The sequence below is a fragment of the Ambystoma mexicanum genome, chromosome 2q (genome assembly GCF_040938575.1).
Source record: "Ambystoma mexicanum isolate Mex_15411 chromosome 2q, UKY_AmexF1_1, whole genome shotgun sequence".
In the NCBI taxonomy this organism is placed as follows: domain Eukaryota; kingdom Metazoa; phylum Chordata; class Amphibia; order Caudata; family Ambystomatidae; genus Ambystoma; species Ambystoma mexicanum.
This window is the reverse complement of record NC_090924.1, coordinates 1,304,446,778-1,304,471,053: the sequence shown is the minus strand read 5'-3', so window position 1 is coordinate 1,304,471,053 and position 24,276 is coordinate 1,304,446,778. Positions and strand designations below refer to the sequence as shown.

Sequence of the window (24,276 nt, the reverse complement as noted above, 5' to 3'; positions counted from 1 at the left end):
TTAGCAATGGCCTACCCTAGGCAGGTTACAGAGCCATGTTACGTTTTGAAGTTCCTACAACCTGCACGTCTTCAAACCTCAAATGCCCCTTTTTTAGCAGTGAGGTTCACGTCTGGAACAGATGTCCAACTTCCAAACGAATTTTAGCAAACCAGCTACTATTTGTCCTTAAACACCAGGTTTTGTAATCCGGGGTGGTGGGGGGGGGGGGGGTAGTTAGCAGAGTTTCTCTTTTATACAGATATTTATTATCGTGACAAGGTTCTCAGCGAGCCACAAGACAAATTTTCATTTTTAAATACCAATTTTGTTTCTCTTTTACAAAAAACAGCCAATTGGGTTTGCAGTTTTGCTGAGGCCCCTGTACCCCTTTCCCTAAACCTTTGAGGGGTCTTCCAACTCCCTGGGCCAGTCTCCCTACTCCAACATGTCTAATTGGTCTTTGTGCTTTGGCTACATTTGCAGGGCTCTCCGAGTTGAAAACCAAGGCTGAAAGTTTTCACTTACATTATTACCGATTACTAGTGGTGCGGTCTGTAGCAGGCGCTAGGGTATACTACTGATGTTTCAAGGTGCACATGCAGCAGATCAGGGAAGTTTGTATACCACCAAGCAACAAATTATGCTTGCGCAACTTGGCAGTATTGAACTTGGCCTGGAACAGCCAGCCCACTCATTCCAAAAGGCCTAAACAAAGTATCCAGCGATATGCGTGCAGCCCTTCCAGTCCATATGATCAATACCATTACTTGTTTCAGCCGGCCAGACAATAGGAACATTTTGATAAATGTACCAAAGATTTGGGGTTACCAACATCTTAATCAGGAACATTTGGCCAATCTTTAAATTCTGCAATGTTAGACACCTATTTGAGCTCTTTCAGTACCTCTTGGTGCATAGGAGTTTACCCCAACAGGAATTCTCTGATGTCAGTGGTCACATGCACCCCAAAAACCGCACCAACAACTCCCAGTTTCCATTTGAATCCTGACTCTATAGTGGCAGCCTTTAACCGGAGCAATAAAAACGTTGTCCAGTTGATTGTTACGCCATTGTGTTCACAAAATGTGGTAATTGCTTCCACCAGTGGTGGTAGATTCACCTCAGGTTGCTTCACTTAAAGCAGTAGGTCGTCTCTGTATTGTAATATAACATGACTCCTGCCAAATTCCTGAATACACCCATTTGCGTTTTTCTGCCCGATTAGGCTCACCAGCCGTTGAATTGCTCGGGAGAAAGATGACAACCCTGCTTGGTGTCTCTGGCGAGCTAAAAAGGCGGAGAGATCAGCCCATTCATCAGTAGAAACACCTTGAGGGCTGCCGTGCAATAGCCTCAGCCATTTTATGTAGCCTAAGCCCAATGCAACTCTTTCCATTCACTCGAAAGAGAAAAGGACACTCAACGCAGTTGACCAAATTACCTCTGTCCTTAGCAAACTACATTGACTTCCTCTACAGGCCAGGGTACTGTTCAAGACTGCATATATCATCTACAAATCAGTCACTAGAGGCACACCAGTGTACCTGGCTGCTAAGCATCACATATCTGGTGGCACACTCTCCTAGCGCAGAAAATCAAAAAACCTGCTCAATTCACAACTCGTCCGCAAAGAGATGAACCGCAAACAAGCCTTCCCTTATCATACACCCACCCTCTGAAATACCTGCAGAGTTTTCAGTTTTGCAAATCTCTCAAAACTTGGATTTTTCCATCAAAACCGGATCAATGATTAATCCCAATAGACATACATACTGCAACCTACAGTATTGCGCTACTGCTAAAAGACGCCAGCCTAAACACTGGCTTTCCATACCGCACAGTGCTTTGCTGCTCTCAGGCTAGGTCCATGCTTTAAACATTAAAAAATAAATACGCCTTCCACTTTTTAATGGGGCTCTAATACTTTCAACAGGACAGTACATGTAGTACTCAGGAAAGCTACTGTGCTTTAGCGCCTAAAGATACATTCTTGGATAGTACCAGTACTTCTCAGTGGTATGACATTGTTAGATTGCCAGCCTTTTTTTGGCAGAGTTGTTTGCCGAAAATGTTAGAATGAAAAAACTAATTGAAATATATGGGGGGGGGTTTGCAGGGGGTTAAGGTGATATAAGGGGTAGGGGGTGTGGGGAATAGGGAAAAGATAATAGCTATGGGGGAGATTGGGAGGGAACCCCACCAAATATTTTTTTTTAATTTGAAGAGTTTATCGGCCTAAACTTCGGTAAAAAACTCTGCCAAAAAAAACCTGTCGATGTTGTTATCCGTTTCGTACCAAGGTACAGTGCAACTGATACGAAAAGGCAACCTGGCGCTACAAGACTGTGGTGGCACCAAAGGCTGGGCACGGAAGAGCAGAATGTTTAAGGCATGTCTAAATTGCAGGTGGGCCACCATGGACCGAAGTGCGAGGGGCAGAGCATTCCACAACAGAAAATGAACAGCCACCAATTCGGATGAACCAGAATTGAGACACAGAAATTAGAAACCTGTCCCCCGAACGCAGAGGGCACCACAGGACCCAAGGTCTGAACTTATGCTGTAAGTACTCAGGCCCAGCAGCATGGAATGCCCTGTGTACAAGACACAGATTTAAAATGGACACACTTGGCCAGAGGGAGCCAATCAAGAGAGTGCAAAATAGGGGAGATATGGATCCAAAGAGGGGTGCCGGAGGCTAGCCGCGCAGCTGAATTCTATACAATTTGCAAATGTTGGACCAAATAAGCTGGTTGCGCCAAGCACAGGGAGTTGCAGTAGTCAATCAGGATAAGAACTAAGGCTGCAACCACAGGGGCGCGAAGATGACAGGGAATAAACTGCAGCACCTTTCTCAGAATCTTCAGCTGGAGGTGGCCCGCCTGGCACACTGAGCTAATCTGGGAAGACATAGAAAGGGAGAAAGAAAATGTAACACTGAGATTTTTAACAGTTGCAGCTGGGACAGTAATAGAACTAATAGACAAAGGCCAAAGAGAGAGAGTCCAAAGACCCAGAACCTCGGATTTGCCCCATTCAGTTTGAGCCAGTGGTTGCTCATCCAGCTCCCAACGGCCTGCAGGCAATCTCTTAGGCGAGTGGCATGGGAGGGGTGAAGAAGGTCCAACCATACCAAGATCTGAGTATCGTCAGCGTAAGAGTAGCATCTGAAGCCGTGGGAGCGGACGAGGGTGACAAGAGGCTGTATGTAAATATTGAACACGGTGGGCGAGAAGGCAGAGCCCTGAGGAACCCCACAAACCAAAGAAGATATAGCAGAAAATAAAGACTGAACGCATAGCGACTGCGAGCGATTAGAGAGAAAGGAATGAAACCAGGAGAGAACCGAGCCAGAGATCCCAGCAGCCGAAAGACGACCGATCAGGATGGAGGGGTCGACAGTATCAAAAGCCGCCAAAAGGTCTAACGGAATCAGGGCAGCCACTCCACCCTGGTCAGAAATAAGTGTCACATCATCCAGCACAGAGACCAGAACAGTCTCGGTACCTGTCTCGGTACCATGTCAGAAACCTGACTGGAAGGCATCAAACAAAAGAGTGTCTTCACAGAATCTACACAGCAAAGGGGCAACCAGTGACTCTAGCAGCTTCATAAGAAAAGGGAGGAGTGCGATAGGGTGAAAATTAGCAGGGATCAAAGGGTTGAGAGAAGGTTTCTTAAACAGAGGGTTCACCAAGGCATGTTTAAGCTCCAAAGGGATCGTACCTGAAGAGCATGAATGATTAATAGCATCCGTAACATTAGAAGCGATGAAGGGCATAATTTCTTTCACTATTTTAAGAGGAATGGCATCAACGGGTATGGCAGATTTCATTCTCTCCACAGCCAAAGAGATTTCAGTAGCTGAGAAAGATGGAAAAGAGTCCCAGTGGGATGCAGAGACAGTCAGAGACATGGAAGACTGCAAATGTGCTGAAGAGGGCAAAGAGACCATGGCTACAGTAGTAGAAATGCGAGAATGTGCAATATTTTCACGAATATCGTCAATTTTGTGAATAGAAAAAAGTCAGCAAGCAAGTCACATAGAATTTAGGACGGGGGTTGAATCAGCAGGAAGCACCTTAGTAGACAGTGGGCAAACAACCTTTAACAGTTATTTTGGCTGATTAATGACATTCTCAATTTGACACGTAAATAAATTACGTTTGGCCTGATTGATAGCTTGAAGGTAGATGGACGTAGTAGCACAGAATACTGTCCTATAAGGGGGAGTAGGAGGAGCGCCATTTCCGTTCTGACTGCCTACGTTTAAGACAAAGAAGTTTAAGATCGTCATTGAACCTGGGCTCCGAGGGCAGACCCCGCACTCTGATGCATTTAAGAGGGGCAGCCAAATCAGCCGCAGTAGTGAATATCTGAGAGAGAGAACAGAGATCCAGACAGGGAGTGGCAACGCACAAATCATTAATATGGGCAGCGAACAGGGGCCGGTCAACTAAGCGCCAAATGCACTTCCATACACTCCGATTGCAGGATGTAGGGACACAACCAGTGAAATTAAAGAAAAAGGGAATGACAAAATGATCAGACCAAGTGACCGTGTGAGCGCTGATAACTGAAATATCGGTAGACCTAGCAACAATTAAATGAAGACAGTTACCCAAAATATGGGTAGGTTCAGAAACAAATTGCGCCAATGGCAGCAATAAAATGTGCGGCAGTGCTGTCAGAGGAGTCATTGCAACTATAAATCGCCAGCAAGAACTAGATTGGAGTATTGCAGCTGGACAGAAGCAACAAGGTTAACAAAAGCCTCTGTAAAGGCTGGATCGGAACCAGGAGGACGATATACAATAAGGAAATTAAGAGTTCTGAAGGGAGATAAGATCATACGTACCAGGAGGGCTTCTATTTTACGCGTAACTACCAACGGAATCGCTGCAGAGGCGAATCTGGTTTGAAAAATAAAGGAATCACCCTCCCCAGGGCGATTGGAAGCTCAATCAGACCACAGTACATTGTAGCCATCGCGCAGCATAGTCACTACAGCAGGCGCGAAGAATCATATAGCCAGGATTCAGAGACCAGCAGACAATACGGCCTCAGGCCAGACAGAAGATCAAAGCAATCAGACGCATGAGCTACCAATGACCTAGCATTGCACAGCAGGCAGTGCAGCTGGCTCAGATTGGGAGATGGCATCACTACCATAGCCACTGAATTGGCTACAAAGCCAAGAGGCCACAATGTAGCAGAGGGGGCCAAATAATTAGCCATTTATGTGTGGTAAGGGAAAGGGGGAGCACTAACTAGAAACAGAGGGGGAGGGAGACATACCGCCTAGCTCCCTGGCCGGGACCTGGATGGGCCCAGACGGGCTTGCCAGGCATGCCACCTGCACATGAATGCTGCGCTGCCTGCCCTGCCGGCACATAAGTGCCGGATTGGGAGATCACGTGACCGCGAGGGGCGCGGAAACAAAGAAAATACTCAGCCAAAAGGCAGTAGAGGACCTCTACTCAGCTAATATTAAAAACCAATTCAGATGTACAGTAAGAACATAGACCCATTCTCAGTAGGACTGATATACTCGTATGTGAACAGTAGATGACTTCCCATTAGGTCTCCTTTGTTTTCATTCCTGCAATAGTGGCAGCTGTTTCCAGACTCAGTAGATGAAAACAACTGAACAGGAATGGAGTCTGAATTCTCCTCTCCCCGGTCAGAGGAGATATGAGGGACACAGGTGTGATGCATATGCCACACCTTTAAAAAAACGTTCCCATGCCTGAAATGCGGCTAAAGCCTCCAGACTCAGAAGCGATATGTTGTAATGTTCCAGTGCATGGCTATTGGTATCATGGCGCTACAAAGAAAGACTGAAATATTGATCTCCATTGATGCTGAATTGATATTTCAGAATAGTTTGTTTTTACGTATTACATGCTTGCATCATTTAGAAGTATCCTATGATTAACATCATCCTGGAAAATATGAACACGCCGAACATATTGGAAGTCCTGGGATAGATGTTGGCACCCACACATATATTAACACTTCTGATTTTATTTGGCGCATAAAGTACATTAAGCTATTAGGTAGCGTAGAAAGAATGATGTGAATTGTGTCGCCTGGCATGGTATTTAAAACCAGTGACATTTCTACTGGCATGCCATCTGGCATTGGAATTATTTCTATGGGTTAGTGGCAGTTAAATTATCTATTACTGTGCTGCTATTGTTTTTTTGGAGAATTGATTTGTTGTGATGGGAACATACAGGATATTCTGCCGTGGAGAAACACCCCGTGCATTATGAACGGCCTCGAACATCCCGTAGGGTTATCTTCAGAATAACGTGTTAACCTTATAGATTGGCCTATAGAATGCACCTCCATTTCCGAAAAATAATTCTTGAGGGATTGGAGGACATTACAGCAATTTCTGAAACCATTATTGGGGAGAGAGAGGTGGTGTAAGGATAATCAATGAAATTCGGCGTGAGTTTTACACCACACTTGAATGAAAGTTCATTAGCCATCACTGCTGACCTTTAAAAAAGCACATTATCAGGTGCCAACATAGATTAAGGATTGACGCTTCCAACTATTGTCTCTGGTGATTTCCCAGCACCAAGAGACCATTTCAATGGAAATGTGGCTCTCCATAAATGACGCTATTGCTGTTCAATTGGAAATGTGCTTTAAAATGCAAGTCATAACCCTTAATGAATTGGTTGATCTAGCATGAACTGTGTTTTCGACATGGAGTAAGTGGCATTAGGCTGTAATAATTAATAATTTTAGTAGCGATTCTTTATGAATGCACAATTCTTAAGGACTTATTTAAGCTGTATGAATTGTTTATTGAGTAAGATGTACAAGGTTTGAAATAAACCATTTTTACAATTTAAAAAAAAATGAAACAGTGGTTCTATTTTTCTTGGGAAATTGTCTTACGCAGAACCAACCTAAACAAACGTATACATTCGCTCATTTGCAAACTTCACTAGTTCAGAGGCACCAGGAATTTTTTAAAAAAATTGGTGCTGCGGCACCTTTGGCAGGAACCCCACTGTCAAAATTATTTCAAAAGCACTGCTGAACATGTTGCTGTACTACAGGAAAATGCTTAACTCTCTGCATCCCCCAAAGTAAATAATCACACCAATGCCAACCGTGAATACTCTTCCTACCCCCAATGTAAACAACGGGCTACAATAAGCATTGCCAAAAGGAATAGGTCAGCATTTTCAAATGTAGAGGTGACATGTTTGTCCTTTTGGGAAATTACAGAAACATTGTTAAAATGTCTCAGTTGGTTGAGCACTTGCTGCTGTGATCTGCCCCAGCAAGGCCAACGTCTTTTATCCTTTCGAGGTTAATAAACGAGCACACAATTCGGTTGGGGATGATAATTGCATGTAAGTGATCTATGTACAGCCCCATATAAATATATTAATTTCTTACTATCTGTAAAGCCAGGCACAATGGCTTAACCAATGCTGGTTTCTCATTGCAAACACTGCACACACAAACGATCTACTGATTGTACTATCAGTGGATAGCACTTATGCCCAAGTACTGAAAGCCGAGACACTCCCACCCTCGGTAAACACCAGGGATGTATGAGGCCTCCATCTATAGTGGTTGCAGAAACACCTGACCTCCCACCTGGAACTCACAGCGGATAGTGTGAAAGGCAGCTTTGGGCTTCTTCTCGAAGCTCTCGCCCAGCCGCAGCCCGTGCTCCTCTCGGTCCAGCAGAGGGTTCGGGTTTCCGTTCATGGTGGGCCGCGCTGCAAATACGTAAACAAACCCGGTGAGACAAGTCAGACGGCGGTGGCGGGGCCAATGGCAAAGGGCCGGGCCAGGGGCGGGGCCCGATCAAAGGGAGGCGGGGCCTTGGCGAGGAGAGGTGGGAACTGCTCTGCAGGGGGCGGGGTTAGGGCGAGCCAAGGAAGGGGTCTTGGCAAGAAGAGGCGGGGCCCTTGCTGGGTGGTCAGAGAATCGCAGGCTGTGAAAGGGGAGAAGAAGCATGGACTATGTGAACTCTTTCGGGGAGGAGCGTCTGTTTTTTAATAGGGCAAGAGTTGAAAGAGTGAAACTTGAGTAAAAACGTATATGACAAATACATTCCAGTCAGTATGTAGGCGTGGGGTCGCAGCTATCAACGATACAGTGATACAAATATTTTACAAAGTATATTGAAAAATGTATTAATGATTAGAATTCCTATGTTTATTTAATGCCGTTTCATGTCATGACATTTTTATCGACAGTCTTCTTTAAAGTGTGCATACCTGCACGTGTAGCCATATATTCTAGTATCAGGTTGTGAGTGATGGACAGGGAATGGGACCATTTAAAGATGGCCGCCAGCGCCGACTGCTCTCCTCCACTAGTTCCATCGTGCTGGTGTTTGGGGTTTTATCTTGTGTACAGAGATGCCAGAGTGCTCGACGCAGTAAAGTACAGTCCCTTCCTTGAAGATCAAGTTAATGTGTATGTTTTTTGGTAGTTTATGTTATGATTACAATTTAATTTAAATGTTTCCTTACGTTACTCGCTGATAGTTATTAAACATACATTTATTTTAAATAATCGTACTAAAATGATATCATTCCTAAAGGTTGTCATAGCAGAATCGTGATCGTCCACTGAATGTCACACTGTTAGTGACAGAGCTGAGGGTAAACTCCTTAAACTTTGCCACGCTAAGGTAAGGCAAAGGGTTCGTTTTAGCTCCATGCACGCCTTGTAGCCAAGCTCTCAGCCCACGGCACAGCGAGGAAACGGGTTGTTTGGGTGCCATCGGTAGTGTTGCGGCTCTGTGGTGAGATACTACTTAAGGATTCTGGAAGAGAACATCGCTGAACGGTGCAGGGGTCACATGCCTTTATATACGTGAGTACACATCCATTAGAAATCAGATTTTCTAAAATGTTACAACCACTAACACGCTAATTATCCCACTAGTGTTTGCGATATACTACATTCCGTATCACTGCAGTGTAATTTGCATATCGAGAAGTTATGCAGTTCTGAACCTCCACTTCACGGAAAGGTGTGCCAGCCAGATAATTCATAAGGTGGAACCGAGCAAGGACATGTGGCTCGGCTCAAAGAACCAAACACGAGTTAAGCCTGAGAAAGATCCACACATGGCATCCTGATACCCTGCTCCATACCGAAACCCAAGACAGAAGTGCTAGAAAGCAAATGGCTGTGGTTAAATACCTTAAGAACGCACAACACACCACGTGCTGCCTCATCAAGGCAATGGCAGCACTTTTTACTGAATGAGGATGTACATTGCCTTCTAGGTAAGTAGTACATGTCCTCTTTTCTGGCATGCAGTTGGAATATGATTGTTGAGACCATGCTGTATGCAGACCTACTAAATGGCCACTTTTATCAACTTGACTCATGTACTACTAGGTTTTTAAAGATGCTGATTCCTTGATAGTTAGACCTTTACTTTGAAAACTGCAGTGGTAGTGCCCTTCTTCAGAAAGCTTCGCTTGACCAAAATGTTCCGCCCCATATCTCAACTCCTCTATTTCAGCAAACGTATGCATGCTATCATTACCTCCACGTCCACTCTTCCTCGTCCCAGTACTTACTTCATGAGGCCCCTGCCTCCGACACAGGACCTTCTTCTATTTCTTTAAATTCCTATAACTACTCCCCCACATCCATGTCACTCAGTTTAATTTTTCCTGCCTCCGGCAGGTTGGACTTTTTCTTCCCGGTGCGGGGCACTGGGGAGCACCAATTGCTGGCCCCCTGGGGCGGGCTGTGTGGCGGGGCCTTCGGCTCCCTCAGGTGCGGCGCTGCTCCTGGGCCACCTGCAGGGCTGGGGGTCACAGTTGAGCGGGATTGCTCGCTCGGTTCTTTGCTGGGCTCCGACCGCAGCATGAGCATTGTGTCCCGGGTCCTGCATGGCCCGGGGAAGGTAAGGAGAGGGGAGGACTGGGCTTAATGTTTTTTCCCCTCTCCTCCTGTTTTGGCCATCTTGATTCGACAGGCCTTTTTCTCGTGCTCTGTGTACACATCATTATTGGAAAAGAGGGCAAGCACTTGGCAGTATGGGCTAGCCTTCCCTTTTGTTGTGTGGCCTCTCTGCTTCTTGTCGTGGGGTGACAGTGGCAGAGAGTCTTTGAAAGTGCGAGGGCTATGTTCTGTCCAGGCATGTCCCATACCACCCGCTCCTCAGACACACACAGCCCAGGATGCACCAGAAGTTAGCTGCATTCTCTGGTGGAAGGTAAGGAGAGGGGAGGACTGTGCTTGATATTTTTCCCCTCTCCTGCTGGTATGGCCATCTTGACTCCTCAACATGCTGTTTCCTCGTGCTCTGTGTACACATCTTTATTGGAAATAATGGCAAGCACTTGGCAGTATGGCCTAGCCTTCCCTTTTTGTTGTGAGTCCTCTCTGCTTCTTGTCGTGGGGTGACAGTGGCAGAGAGTCTTTGAAAGTGCAGGGGCTCTGTTCTGTCACAGGAATGTCACATACCACCCGCTCCTCAGACACACGCAGCCCAGGATGCACCGGATGTTGGCTGCATTCTTTGCGTCCAGCCTGTGAAAACGGCGCAGATTTGGACGTGTCTGCAAGCGGCCGGAAGGGTACTGGCCTGGCATAGTCTACACTTCGGGTTCGAGTCTCTGCGGTGCTAACTCGGCCCTTCATCCTTCCTAGACCAACGCATTGGAACGATTTAGAGCTTGGGGCTACCAGCTACTGGATACAGGGCTCAAGCCACCTCTCGGCAATGTGGCGCGTTAGTGGTGTGTTTGGGTCTGTGCTAGCTATGGACGCAGACTCCTTGTGCTGTCCTCTTCCTCTGAACTGCACGAGGGAAGGTCAAAGGAGAGGATTTTCTTTTCCCTTGTCCGGCATGGAATTATAGAAAATGCATCATGGAAGTAATGGCTATTCAGAGGGTTTCCAGTGTCTCTTCTTTTAGGGCCTAGGTCCTCCGGTGCCGACGTGTTGCTTTCACGCCTCCTCTCAGACTTGTGGGAAGTGATATGGCACATGGTGGCACATGTCTGTGCTTAGAGGGGTTCTCAGAGCCCCTGGTGTCGGTGGAGGGGGATGTCACTTCAGTGGGTTTTTCCAGTGTAGGAATACCCCAGGTGGGGGGTTGCCTTTCATGTCTGCTATCCGGGATGGATTGCTTTGCCCCACTTTATGACAGTACTCTGCCCTTTTGACGCCAGCCTGGTGGCTCCTCTGTCGGCTGGGGGGGGGGGGCATGGTCTGCTGGACTTCTGGGCTGTCCTGTATCTTCCTTTTGATAAGTGGGATCTTTTTGTGGGCTGACAAGCATGCTGTTATATTGTGGCGCAGGCATGCTTCAACGTCCTGTGATTTTCCTCTGGTGCAAGTGCAGTGACTGGCGGTTTTCCCTGGCTCCTCGTCTCTATCTTCTCTGAGGTGTATGGGACCGGTGGGATTCGGCTTCCTGGGTAATGGGCTCCTTCCGGAGGGGGGTATCAGTTGCAGTTCCTGTCTCCTCCTGTCCAGGTTTGCATGGTTAGGACTTTGGTACCCAGTTCACGGTCCAAGTAGTTGGCCATGGGATCAGTTCTCTCCGAGCGATTGTTGTGGGTTACCATCTTGCCCATTCCTCTCCCTGTTCAGGGTCAAGTTTTCTACTTGCGGGCATTCCTGCTCCCTATGCCTTCTACGATATGTCAACTGCTTATGGGTCTAGAGACCCTACACTGCTTGTCCGGACGTCTGGGGAGAGCGTACTCTGGATGTTGTGCAGGGGGGGCGCTTGCTGGGTTCTTAGAAGGCAGTGTGTCTCGGCTCGCCTGTTGCTGAAGTTACGGGGCACGTTGCGTCTTGCGTGTTTTCCGGTTCCTTGAGCCCGTCTTCGGTTACGTCCCCTGGTGTCTTATACTCTCTTCCACTGGCTTCCGACGTCTCGGCTTTCGTAGTTGTCCCCAGCGCTGTGAGTCTCCCTGCTGTGGTGGCGGGGGGTTTCAGGTCTACATGCTGAGGTGTGCATGGTCCATTCTCCTGTGGCCTCTCTTACTACCAACGCCGACAGAAAGCGTCTACATTGGGGGTCCTCTCAGCTCAAGGGTTGTGGTATCTGGGGAGAGCCGGCGATCATCCAATTGGCAAGAGTTGTGCCATTGTCCAAGCTCTGGTGTACTACAAGGAGTTGCTGGACGGTCGGCAGTTTTGATCCGATCAGACAATACGACGGCCTTGACATATGTCAACTGCAAAAGGGGTTCCGGCCGCTCCTTGAATGCTCTGGCAGCACTGATAGCCACCTGGGAGACATCTCATCTGGTGTCTCTGGTGGCCTCACGTATCGGAAGGGTGGACAATGTTCAAGCAGATCTTCTCAGACGCCGGTTTTCACTCCTCGGCAGAACTGGTCCTGTTGGCCCAGGTCTTTGCGGTGACCTGTGTCAGATTAGGGTCCCCGGTTCTAGACCTGTTTGCATCCCCGGCCTCAGCAGAAGTTCCCCTCTTCTGCTCTCGTTTCAGGCCGGGGGGATTGGGGGATGGATGCCCGCTCTGTACAGTGGCCTTGGGGTTTTCCTTTATGCCTTTCCACCTATTCCCCTTCTGCCCCGGGGGGTTTGGCGCATCAGAGTGTCCAGGGTGACTGTGTTGTTGTTAGCTCAGTTCTGGTCCCGCCGGAGTTGGCTCCCCTCTCTGTTGGAGCTTCGGTCCTAGGAACCGTGGCTGGTTCTGAGGTGGCCGTGTCCCCTTCAAGGGGATCTGCGGTTGGAATTCCACTGGATGCAATGGGCAGTGTGGCTATTGCTCGGTCTAGGTTGATATCTCAGGGCTCTCAGATCCTGTAGTTGAGTCCATAATGGATGCTCTTAGACCCTCCCCTCTGAAGGTGTTCGGCAGGCATTGGGGCCATTTCCGAGACTGGTATGGGCGGTCTGGGATCCCTCCCCTGTGTTCTGGTCTCTGCTATCCTTTGATTCCTCCAGAAGGGCTTTTGACAGGGGCCTGGCAGTTTTTTTTTCCCAGGCTTCACTCTCAGTGGGCCTCCATGAAATTGATTTTGGGGGACTCTGATTGTCACTTGGATGGGGAGGTGTTGGTGGGTAAGTTGCTCCAGGCTTTTTCTTCTTCCCGTCCTTGTGCTGATAAAGGGCTTCCCCCTTGGGATCTCCCTCTTGTATTAAGGTTCCTTCAAGGGCCTCCTTTGGAGCCCTTTTCCGAGATTGATATCAAACCTCTTGCACCGAAATCTTCTTTTCTTATTGCCCTCCCTTCTGCCCGTAGGATTGGGGAGATTGGGGCTCTCTTATGTCATCCTCCTTTCCTGAGGGTGCTGCCAGACTTGGTGCTGCTGAGGTGTGGTCCGAAGTTCCTCCCTTAAGTTGTATCTCCATTTTCACACCTCTCAGGATCTGGTTCTCCCTGACTTCTTTCATGATCCGAGAATGCATGAGGAGGTGGCTTGGCTTAACATTATGTTCGGCGGGACGTGTTGGAGTATTTGGCTAGGTTTGATTATTTTCACCAATCTGATAGTCTTCTGATTGCTTGTGGTCCGGCTGGGGCTGGGCATAACACATCTGTGGTTTCCATTTTCCGATGGTTCCGGTTTGTGATCTCCAGGGCCTATGTGGCTTTTGGCTTGCCTGTGCCTGCGCACGATCAGGGCCGGTCCGCCAGGGGTTTGGCGGCTTCCTGGGCCGATGCAAGGAGGGTTTTCTCTGCAAGAGATTTGTATGGCTGCCGCCTTGGCTGGTCTAGGGATTTTCATCATCCGCTATGGGTTGAGTTTCTCCCACTCGGGGGGGGGGGGGGGAAGGGGCTGGGGGGTTGGTTCCTTCGTGGTTGGAGTTTTATCTGTGGGGATATGAATTGAGAGTTATTGTGGGTGTGTTTGCTGCACTGTCTTTAGCTCTGTGTCTCATTGGGACCTTTTCCCTGTTGCTGCTTTGGTATACCTCATGAAGTAAGTACTGGGACGAGGAAGAGTGGACGTGGAGGTAATGCTTACGGGTAATCTTCATTACTCCTAGTCCTACTCTTCCTCGTCACAGTACTGACGACCCTCCTCACCCTCCCTGCGGGGAAGGTCCCATGCTCCGGCTTGGTAATATGAAACTGAGTGACGTGGATGTGGGGGAGGAGTTATAGGAATTTAAAGAAATAGAAGAAGGTCCTGTGTCGGAGGCAGGGGCCTCATGAAGTAAGTACTGTGACGACGAAGAGTAGGACTAGGAGTAATGAAGATTACCGGTAAGTAATCAGAGCGTTACTAAACTGTTTTAAATGGAGAACAGGGTATTCCGTGTCCAGCAGTGCTGAGACAGACATTTTTAAAAGGCGAGCCAGCCGTGTAGCTGGTGGTCTGTGGAAAACCCTGGGACCATAGAATATATATAGAGCATAAAGGTACCACTGCCACTTCTTGCTAAACCTGTCTGGGAAAATCAAAATTGTGTTAAAGTTGAATACACGTTATATACAAAAGTACAGTTGCAAAGTAAGTTTTCCAGATTCTTATTGTTCTCAAATTGTGCATTTATTCACTTATTGTATTGAGACAACCAACACGTGTTTCGACAGTCTTTTTCAAGGCTGCATACACATCAATTATGGTAATTTACGTGAATATATTCATGCTTGAGCAACATTAATTGTTGTATACAGATTGCTTAATTTGAGTGCCATTGCAATTAAGTACAATGAAGTTGATTAATACGTACCAAAATGACAGGATTCAAGAGGGAAGATAAACAGACATATTGCTTTATGGTAAATCGGATTCCTAAGTTGTCCAATGAACATACTAGTTTCCATTAATTATCAGGTCTAAATGTGATATCTTACATACTGGCTGGTGCCTAAAAACGGTCAATATACCGTGCATAGTGGGTAAACCTTAATAGATCTCATCTGGTGTCGTGTATGTGACGTTTTCACTGGTGCTTTTGTAGGTACTGGAACCCGGGGTGAGTTGTGCTATCCCATGCACTAGTTGTTGGTGACTAATTGTTCATGATAATTTTACAAGACTCATAGTTAAATATGTGGTATAGTTAACTATCTCTTGGTCTGTGTATATCAATGACATAATAAATGGAAACTACTATTTGCAGCTGTATTTTTGTATAGCGTGTATTCAACTTGGAAACAATGTTTTTGTTTTTTTGTTTTTTTTTTTTCCCCAGAGAGGCTTTGCGCGAAGCGCCTGTGGTACCTTTTTGCTCTATCATTACTACACAATTGCCGTTTTTAGTGGATAATGCTTCCAGTTTAGATTACTAAGCTGTCCTTCTCCAAAGGCGAAGTATAGAGATGGTAGTCTAGGCTATAGATGACCTCAGAATGGTGGTGGTGTAAGGCGTTAGAGTTCTGATCCTTTTTGATTTATCAGCAGCTGCATTCTTATTTATTTTTTTGTTTGCATGCTTACAGACCGCATGAATGCCCTCTGCCCAGGGCTCCTTGCAGGCTTACCAAGGGATTGTCTTTGAGCCTGGTTCTGTTTAAACTTTATTTGAGCCCGACGGCCAATTTGATTCATGTTCACGGCATTACCTCGTACATGTATGCTCTTGATGCACAGTTTGTCCTTCGTTTGGGGGACGATAAGGGACTTGTCCAGATCAGTAATGCTGCATGGAGATAGTGGTCCTGTGGATGAACCAAAACCGATTGAATTTCAATCTGCTCAAGACCAAGTTGTTAGTCTACAGTAATAGGAAGCCCAACTCCCTTTGATCATCCTTCTTTTTTCAATCTTTGGGCCATTTCATTAGTAGTGTGTACTTCCCCGTCACTCTAGGCTGTAATCTTGGAGTCTTGATTCCACTCTTTCTTCACTAACAGATTGGTCATGTGAACCTGCGTGGTCTTCTTTCACTTACAATCTCCCGATTTTATTTTTTTTACTTTTCTCTACCAAGTTCAACGCCTAAACACTTTCATTTCTAGGCATTTAGATTTCCGTAACTCGATTCACTTTATTCTACAAGTTATTTGTTGCAAAAGCCACAGGTTATTTAAAATGCAGTAGCTCACCTAGCCTTTGAATTTGGACAAAAGGAACACATTACAACTGCTTTGTGGTTGCCTATCTGGTTAATAGTTTAATAGAGAGTAGAATTAAAAAAATGCCTAGTTCATAATTCTATTTTACCTATTTGGCCCTTGTTTCTTGAAGAAGGCATTTGTTTCATGTGTACCTCTCGGAGCACTTCGATCTGGCATTGCTGCAGATTAGCATACTCCAAATGTTCCTCTAATAGACTTCTAGCAATATTTTACAATTTAGAAATGGTACCAGAGTGACAAAACGGTCAAGGACCGCATTGCAGACTCTCCCACTACTTTAAATACTCAGAGACACCCAAAAGGAGTTTGCAGTGAATTCATATATATATATTTTTTTTTCATTCTTTGACACAAGCAAGCATCTTCTTGGTTTGCATGTTATTAAATAAATATATACACACACAATCGTCTTTGAACAGGTTATTTGTTTTCAGTTTTATTCTTTTATGCAAGTGAATATTGAGAACCCAACTGTGTACAGTGTGAGGATTTTGCTTTTGATGTGGATGTGCAGATCGGAAAATGCAACTCATATAGGAGGCATGTTCCCTCTTCTGACCTCCCCACCCGAATTGAAGGAACTTCCGATGTTCCCCTGCGATTGAGAGCATTAAGTAGGCATCTTTGAGGTCTGTCCTCACTAGCCGTTCTCCTGATTGTAATGCGTGATATGATATATTTTATTTATAGCACGCCCATTCACAAGTGTTTCAAAGTGCGAAATACGTCTCTTAAAAGATTGATTCCCTCCCTCTTGAAATGTCTGTATATGATCACTTTTCTGTTTCCTTTTGCCCTTTTCCAAGAATGTATTGCTTATAAACCCGATTGAGGATTCGGCCACCTGTTTGATGGCCATCTTTCTCGCTAGATCTAATATCTCTTTGTCTAACCTATCCTCGTCTTTGTTGAACATTATAGGGTTCAGGTAATCTGTACTGGCTCCTGATAGAATTCCAACTAGAAGGCCCTGTACAGTGTGTTTAACCCATGTATCGCCTGATAATTGTTTCCACTCTTCTAAGAATATTGCAGTCCCCCCACCCAATACCCCTCTCCCCCTACTTCTGGGGTCCCTGACCTGGCTGGCAGATTTGGCACTTTTCCGCTTGTTCTCGCCTCTGTTTGTTTGCTGTCCTCTGTTGTTGCCTCTCCAGGCTCTGCCTCTACCCCTTCCCCTCGACTGAAGGAAGGGATTGGGCTTGCGCTCCTCGTGGTCCCTACAGTTATTCCTGTTATTGTAACTGGGCCTGTATGAGGAACATCGGCTGGCTGAGCGACCCCTTCCTCTGCCAGCCCTTTTAAAAACCTTCTACCCAAACACTCTTTTCAATGAGGCCTCAGCTTTGTCGATTGTGGCATATGTATTGCCGAACTTCGCCACCTCTTTTAATGACGGCATCTCTGAACAGTTTGCCTTTACTCTCAGAGGCGGACTCTGAGGTGGCCAGCTCACTCATTTTGGGATCTATCTTGACCACGATATACCTCTGTCTTTCTGTCATCAGGGCGCTGTTGATGTTGCTGAGTAGGCATATTGCCTTCTGCGCTCATCCCGCTAGGATCTCTGGGTCTACATTTTGCTTCGGGTGTTTTGCCTCTTCCACCATCTGCCTGATCTTTGCTAGTGGGCCTAGAAGGTCTAAGACTTTAAATTGGCATCATCACCATGATCTAGCTATGCCCTTCTTTATGTCTCTGCTGTTTCTTCCCATGAAAGATAATATTTTTTCGTTGATTTCTGCCGCCCCGTGTGGCCTGAGCATCCCGTCAGGACTTTGCTCCTGGCCTCTTTTGACAGAGGATTTCGTATCCTCTTCTTAATATAATTTGCAATCTTGGCGGGGGGCTCCCACTCCGCCGACCTGGGATGGATGAGAGAATCCGAGTCGAAAACCTCACCCATCTCTTCCTCCTCCCTTTGCCTTTTCCTTTTCTTGGCAGCCTTATGTTTTCTAGAAGGGCTTGGGGATGATACCTCTCGCTCCTCAGAGCTCTTTTCAGACGTTTCGTCCCACTCTTCCTCGTCCAGTTCCTCAGAGGTTGACTCCTCATCCGTGTAGCTTCTGCCTCTCCTTCCCCACATCATTCTTTTCCTACCACTTCTTCTTTTTCTGCGTGGTGTGCCGGGGAGTAGGGGGTTTGGCTGCTGCAGGGCTTTCTTTCCTCCCCCTAGCCTCTTGTGATATCTCTCAGGGCTTGCATCCCTTAGGAGAATTGGATCAAATCCTCCACCAAACTCCTGCCTTGGTTTAATGATCCCAGGCCTGTGCTCTATACTCTTTGTACTGCCCGTCCATTGCTGGGTCCTGCCCACCTTCTGCTGGTATGAGGCTCTTCGTGTTCATCGCTTGAGTGGTGCATTTTGACTCTCTTTCCCCGTCAATGTGCAACTTAATCTGGGCCTGGGGTGTCTCACTGTATTGCAGGTTGACTTGGGTATGTGCCATCTGTTGTGCAGTGCACACACTGTTTTACTACCTGCCACCCTGTTCTCAATGCAGGTAATTTGTTTTCTTGTAAGGATTTATTCATATATAAATGCCACTAGATGGCGCGGCTTACAATCAAATCAAACTCTTTTCCTTCGTTGTGGACTCTGAATGGCTGGCCGTGACCTCGCTCTGAAATGCAGGGCCTCCGGTCATACATTCGATCCCTGAGGAGCCACTGGGCTTACAAAATATAAAATAATTGGCCGCTCGATCTATTGTTTCCTGATGTGCTCCTCTCGCGAAATTACGTTGCTGCGGTGCCGGAATTAGTATCCCGTTGGGTCTTCCGTGAGAGAGCGCCCTCTTGCTATGTCCAAAGTAAATCTCGGTGCCGGACCCTCTACTGGGCCCGTCACGCCCGATGCTTTCGGGCCATAGTTGCGCTTTATACATTTTTGGATAATAAATAAAAGTCCCCCGGGGCTACACAGTCGCTCCGTCTTAAGCCCTGTTGACTAACTGCATGCGGGCACTTCTAACACCAACCATCTAATAAAACATCCAGTATAATTAAATAATTGAGTACTTAACTGCGGCCCGAGCAGCAAAGAAAGAGGAAGGACAAGTGAAATGAGGGAAGTTCATGGTTTAGCGTGAAAGCATTGGTTAAGGAGATCACATGTTTCAAGTTAACATATCAGAAAATGGACTACAAAAAAGACTATTTCTTGAGGAAATGTAGTTTTCATTATGTGATTTAAAAAAAAAAATATTGTGACTGTTATAATGCTGCTCGAGTTTGGAGTAAAGGAAGCAAGCATAATCTGAAGCCTCTGGTCTTCAAATAGAATTGTATTGTTTATTTATTTATAAAGCGCACCGGGCCCTGAGGCAACTGTGCGCTATAAAGGTTACTTGGTTACAGACAATAATAACAATTAGATACATAGATACAGGAATTTTAGGTTACAGACAATAATAACAATTAGATACATAGATACAGGAATTTTAGGTTACAGACAATAACAATTAGATACATAGATACAGGAATTTTACATACTTATAAAGGTTTGTAGTAGCAGCAGAGAAAATATACAAGAATATACAGTATTATACAAGCATGTCGTATGTTATGCAGTCATGAGTGGGGGAATAGGGCAGTGGGAGGGTAGAAGGAGGTAATCACTTGTCAGCAGAGTGTAGCCATCTTTTGGCGTTGGTCCTGAATAGGTGGGAGGAGGGTAATGCCCTTAATATACCCAGGATGGAGTTCCAAAGTTGGGCTGCCCTCACTGGAAAGCTGGTGCCTCCTGTTTTGGTGAGTTTGAAATTGGGAATTCTGATGCTGTTAGATTGTGCCTTTCTGATCGGGCTTTCAGATGTGTGTTTGATGAATCTGTCGGTCAAATATGCTGGGGCCTTGTTGGTAAGACATTATTTTGAAGTGTCTGGAGTTTAATGTTATGTTTACTGGTGCCCAGATAGTGTGTTGCAGTAATCCAACTTCGATAGTATTAATGCACGTGCTATTGTAGTACAACTTTCATTAGTCAGGAATGGTTCGCATGCGTGGATCAATTTGCAGGTGTAGCTGGTGGCAGAAGCCGTGGCGTTTACTTGCCTGTTGAGATTAAGCGCTGAGTCCAGGTAAAAACCTAAAGCTTTTACTTCGTTGGCTACTTTAATCTTGATTCCGTCAATGGTAATGGATTCATACCGAGGGGTGAGTTTATTCAGTTTGTTGGTGGAGCGCACAATTAAGAGCTCAGTTTTTTCGTCATTAAGACATAATTCATGGGTGGCCATCCAGGTCTGTATGATTAAGTAGATTTTGTTGATCAAATCTACATCTTTATAATAGTCTCCTTGGATGGCGATGAGAATCTGAGTGTCGTCAGCGTAATTTGTGTATGAGACACCCAGATTGTCAAGTATATCGAATAAGGGCTTTGTAAATGTATTGTGCAAAGTGGGGGAGACACATGATCCCTGTGGTACTCCGCAGGTGATTGGTACTGGGTCTGCTGAAGATGAGTGTGAAAATACTCTAATAGATCTATTGTCTAGAAATGATGTTATCCAGGTGGTAGCATCCTTAGAGAAGTGGGTGGCTGATTTTAGGTGGTTGCACAGGACTTTGTGGTCAACCATATCAAATGCAGCGGATAAGTCCAAGAGGAGGAGAATGGATGCTTCTCCTTTGTCTTTGCGATCGTCCAGTTGGTTTTTGGTCGAGTATGGCCATCTTAGTCCCATGCCTTGGCCTAAAGCCTGATTGGCGGGTGCCTAGTAGGTTGTTTACTTCCAGGTATTATTGGACCTGGAGGTAGGCAGCTCTGTCAAGAATTTTAAGGAGAAATGGTACTGTTATTAATTGGTCTGTAGTTGGTAGGGACACTGGGGTCCAATTTGTTTTTTTAAAATGGTGGTACTACCCAGGCATCGTTAAGGTTGGTAGGGACTGAGCAGGATTTGAAGGAGGAGTTGATGAGGGTGGTGATGAAGGGAGCCAGGTCTTTTGCTGCTTCGTTGATGATTGGAGCTGGGCATGTATCTCCCAGGCAACGGGATGGTTTAAGGGAGGAGATGATATTTACGACCTCACTAGTGAGAGACCGATTTGAATTGGCAACAGGGTTTAATTTGGTTGTTGGTTACTTCTTGCAAGATAGCGTCTTGAGTTTTTAGTGCAATACTGTGTAGGCTAGATTTTTTTTGGCTGTAATCTTATCTTGGAGCATGGATATTTTGTTACAGAGGGCATTTTGGATGTCAGTGCACCAAATTTTGTTTCTTATGCACGAGTCAATGGGGGGGGGACTGGGGATTCTAATTCTCTTAGTATAGAGAAGATTTCCCTGGTACTTGAACTTGCTTTTATTCTATCATTGAAAGTTTCTTTTTTGGTGTTGATGATGTCTTTTTTTGTATTTCTCCATCAGGGAGGTGAGAAGGTTTTTATTTTGCTCAGGGTTTTTTTTCCTCCAGTTGGTTTCGGCATGTCTTTTCTTATTGTGAAGGGCTTTCAAGCTTGGGTTGTACCACAAGTTCAGGTGAGCGAGAGGTTTTTCTTTGATAAGTTTCAGGGGTGCAGTTGTGTCAATGGCTGAGTTGATTGTTGTTGAAAAGTTCGACAAGATCTGTTTGGTCAGGAGGCAGGTGTCTGGTGTTGGTTATAGGGTGGATCAGAGGTAGGAGGTTGGCTACTGTAATATTCGTTTTACATCTAGTTAAGGCAGGTGGGGCAATAGGTTTAGCTGAGTTAGTTTGTGGGCTGTCTTGAATGGTGAACGTGATCAGATAGTGATCTGTCCACTAGCAAGGTTTGGTGGTGGATATGCAGTAATTACAATTGATGTCTGCGAACCAGTCCAGAGCCCGATCCTTTATGTGGGTAGGTCCATTGATCCTGAGAGTGAGACCTACCTCTGTGATAGTATTTGCTACTATAGTGGCGTTCGGGTCATTTGGATCATTCAGACCTACATTATAGTCACCAAGTATAATAGTTTGTGTGCTAGGTTTGGATTTAGTGTTCAGTAAGGTTGCTGTGTTCTCTTCGAATGACCCCAATGGCCATGAGGTCTGTATATCAGGTGCTCAGTGATGGTGCGTGTGGCCGATAGGCTCAGCTTAGCTGAGAGTAGTTCTGCAGAGGGAAATGGCATGAGTTCCGTTTCTCTTAAAGTCAGATTAGATTTAACGATGAATGCTACCCCACCCCCTTTGGAGGTTACTCTGTCTCGTCTTATGATGCTAAAGCTAGATGGGACAGCTAAGGAGAGGGCGGGACCGGCTGCCTTGTGGAGCCATGTTTCTGTAGGAAATCTGACTGGTTGGCTGTGATGATGCCAGCTATCTCTGTGGCATGGGCTACTAGGGATCTGGCGTTTATAAGGGCTCCCTTGATTTTCTGATTATCCTGGATTATGTTCTTAGTTCGATTTGTGAGGTTGGGGCAGGTGCGGTTACGTTGCTGGGTCATTTTAGATTTGCAGTGGATTGGGTTGATGGCACGTGGATTGGATGGGTTCCGGGTATTTGTCATGGCAGGTACAGTGTTAATAAGTCTAGAGCCTAGTCTATGGTTTCTCCAGCTAGTGGCACAGGGTTGGTTAGGCTTGGGCCTGCTGGTGAAGCGCCGAATCAATTCAGTAGGTGTCATATGCTCAGATGTTAGGTGCATATTGTCACTGGGACCATATGTTTGCTTCTGATTGGGGAGGCGTGAAGGCAGGACGTAGGTAGGTTTAATTAGGTTGGAAGGTGGTAGTGGCTTAATTATTGTTGTGGAATTGGGGGCAAGACGGGTACTATTGGTATTGTCTGATGCTAAGGATGAGTTGAGTCAGGTGAGTGCCTTGGCGATTCTGGTAGCCATTTTGTAATGGCGATTTAGTAGTAGTGGAGCAAAGGTTGAGACAGAAATCAGCACTATGACAGTGACAATTTTAGTCAGGGTGTAGGTCATGGCTGGGGTAGTTAGGTAAGCTAGGGCAGATAGCACTCTTCAGATAGCCAATTATATCTACTAAGTGCAGAATCAAATGCTGCCCAACGTTTCACTCTACTTGGAGATTTAGCTGCACAGACCCCCCTCTTAAATAAGACGCTGCCCCCTGCTCCCCTCTTTCTTCATCTTTCCTAAGGTGGACCGAGTCACCTCTTTAAAAATAGTAGATGTACTCCATCCCCGTGTGTGTATCCTGGACTTTTGCTCTGACAAAACCCATACCTGTTGTACTGCTTCTGCAACCTATAACACAAAACGGTCAGGAAAGTATGATGTAAGGGTGTGTGTGCTCTTAAGTGTTCCATTGTGGCGGTAGAGGACATACTGGTGAATTGTCCTCATGGAACAAGCTTTACCTGAAATAAACTTGCATTAACGACCACACAGACTCTAGTGCCATCTTCAGCCAGGTAGTTTCATCACACCTGGTTTGAAACCACCTCAGTTTGCTGCTTGAGGGGGCAGTTGCAAGCATTCACCATCCTATCCCTCAAAGTAGACAAACGTATTTGCTGTCACTAAGCACAGCCAGCTCCAGAAGTCTTTCTCCTCTAGTGAACCTCTCATGGCTCAGAACAGTCTTTGGATACAAAGTGCGATGGTTCCTTCACATTTTTGATGCTATAACTTGTGGCAGGAGGTGCTATACAAATGTATTTATTTATTGTGCATTTGTAAGTCGCTTATACATCAAGTAAAATGTGTGTCAAAGCACGCAGTTACAAATGCAAGATAAAATAAGCTAACATGACATTGAGGAAGATGGCTTTGCCAAAAAGTATTGGAACTGCAGATCTACTGCGTATGAGTAACCTGCACCTTCAGCTCTGCTAGAGTGCCATTTAGCATGCTAAATATAAAGCGCTTAGAAAGACAGTGCTTGATCGTGCAGACTTGGGGTATCTTCTCTGCGAGGAACAGAAATGTCACACTGACCTTCCATTAATTGCCTCCTTTGAGGCTTTGTTGTGTGCTCAGCGAAGCCCAGTAGTTCATTGGCTGTCTGGAATGATGCCAGCTATAGAACAGTACTGGCAAAAGTTAAGATGAACTCTGCGGAAATGCATGTGGCCAGTAATGGACCACAACACTAATAGAACTATGAATACAAAAAAGGATTATGGCAGGAATACAAGAATCCAGTAGTGAAACGCAGGCTGGATCATTGAAATGGAAGAAAGGACATTGAATGGTATGCTAACGTTACAGTTATTGCTCTTTACATCGAGGAAGCAGGTGAGTGTGAGCCTCGGCATCCGTGGTCCCTCTTGGCCCCTTTGAAGATTGTATTTGTTTCCGAATCAGCCCCCAGGCCCT

General features: G+C 45.9%; 2 protein-coding genes across 8 annotated transcripts in view; one reads left to right on the top strand and one right to left on the bottom strand.

Moving 5' to 3' along the window:
- The window catches only part of EAF1 (ELL associated factor 1), a 234,333-nt gene extending 226,507 nt beyond the window's left edge, over positions 1–7,826 (bottom strand). Inside the window, exon 1 of the mRNA XM_069648753.1 lies at positions 7,626–7,826. Within this exon, the coding sequence (XP_069504854.1) occupies positions 7,626–7,728 (103 nt within the window). The 5' untranslated portion in view covers positions 7,729–7,826. The remainder of the gene's footprint in view (positions 1–7,625) is intronic.
- Positions 7,827–7,834: 8 nt separating this feature from the next.
- METTL6 (methyltransferase 6, tRNA N3-cytidine) overlaps positions 7,835–24,276 on the top strand; it is a 102,507-nt gene continuing 86,065 nt past the window's right edge. For 3 of the 7 annotated variants that reach the window (XM_069648750.1, XM_069648751.1, XM_069648746.1), the window contains exon 1: positions 8,299–8,445. The gene's annotated coding sequence lies outside the window, so the exon portion shown is untranslated. Of the gene's footprint in view, positions 8,848–8,985; positions 9,267–24,276 lie in introns of those variants that run through there. The other 4 variants (XM_069648752.1, XM_069648749.1, XM_069648747.1 and 1 more) reach the window with 4 other exon arrangements.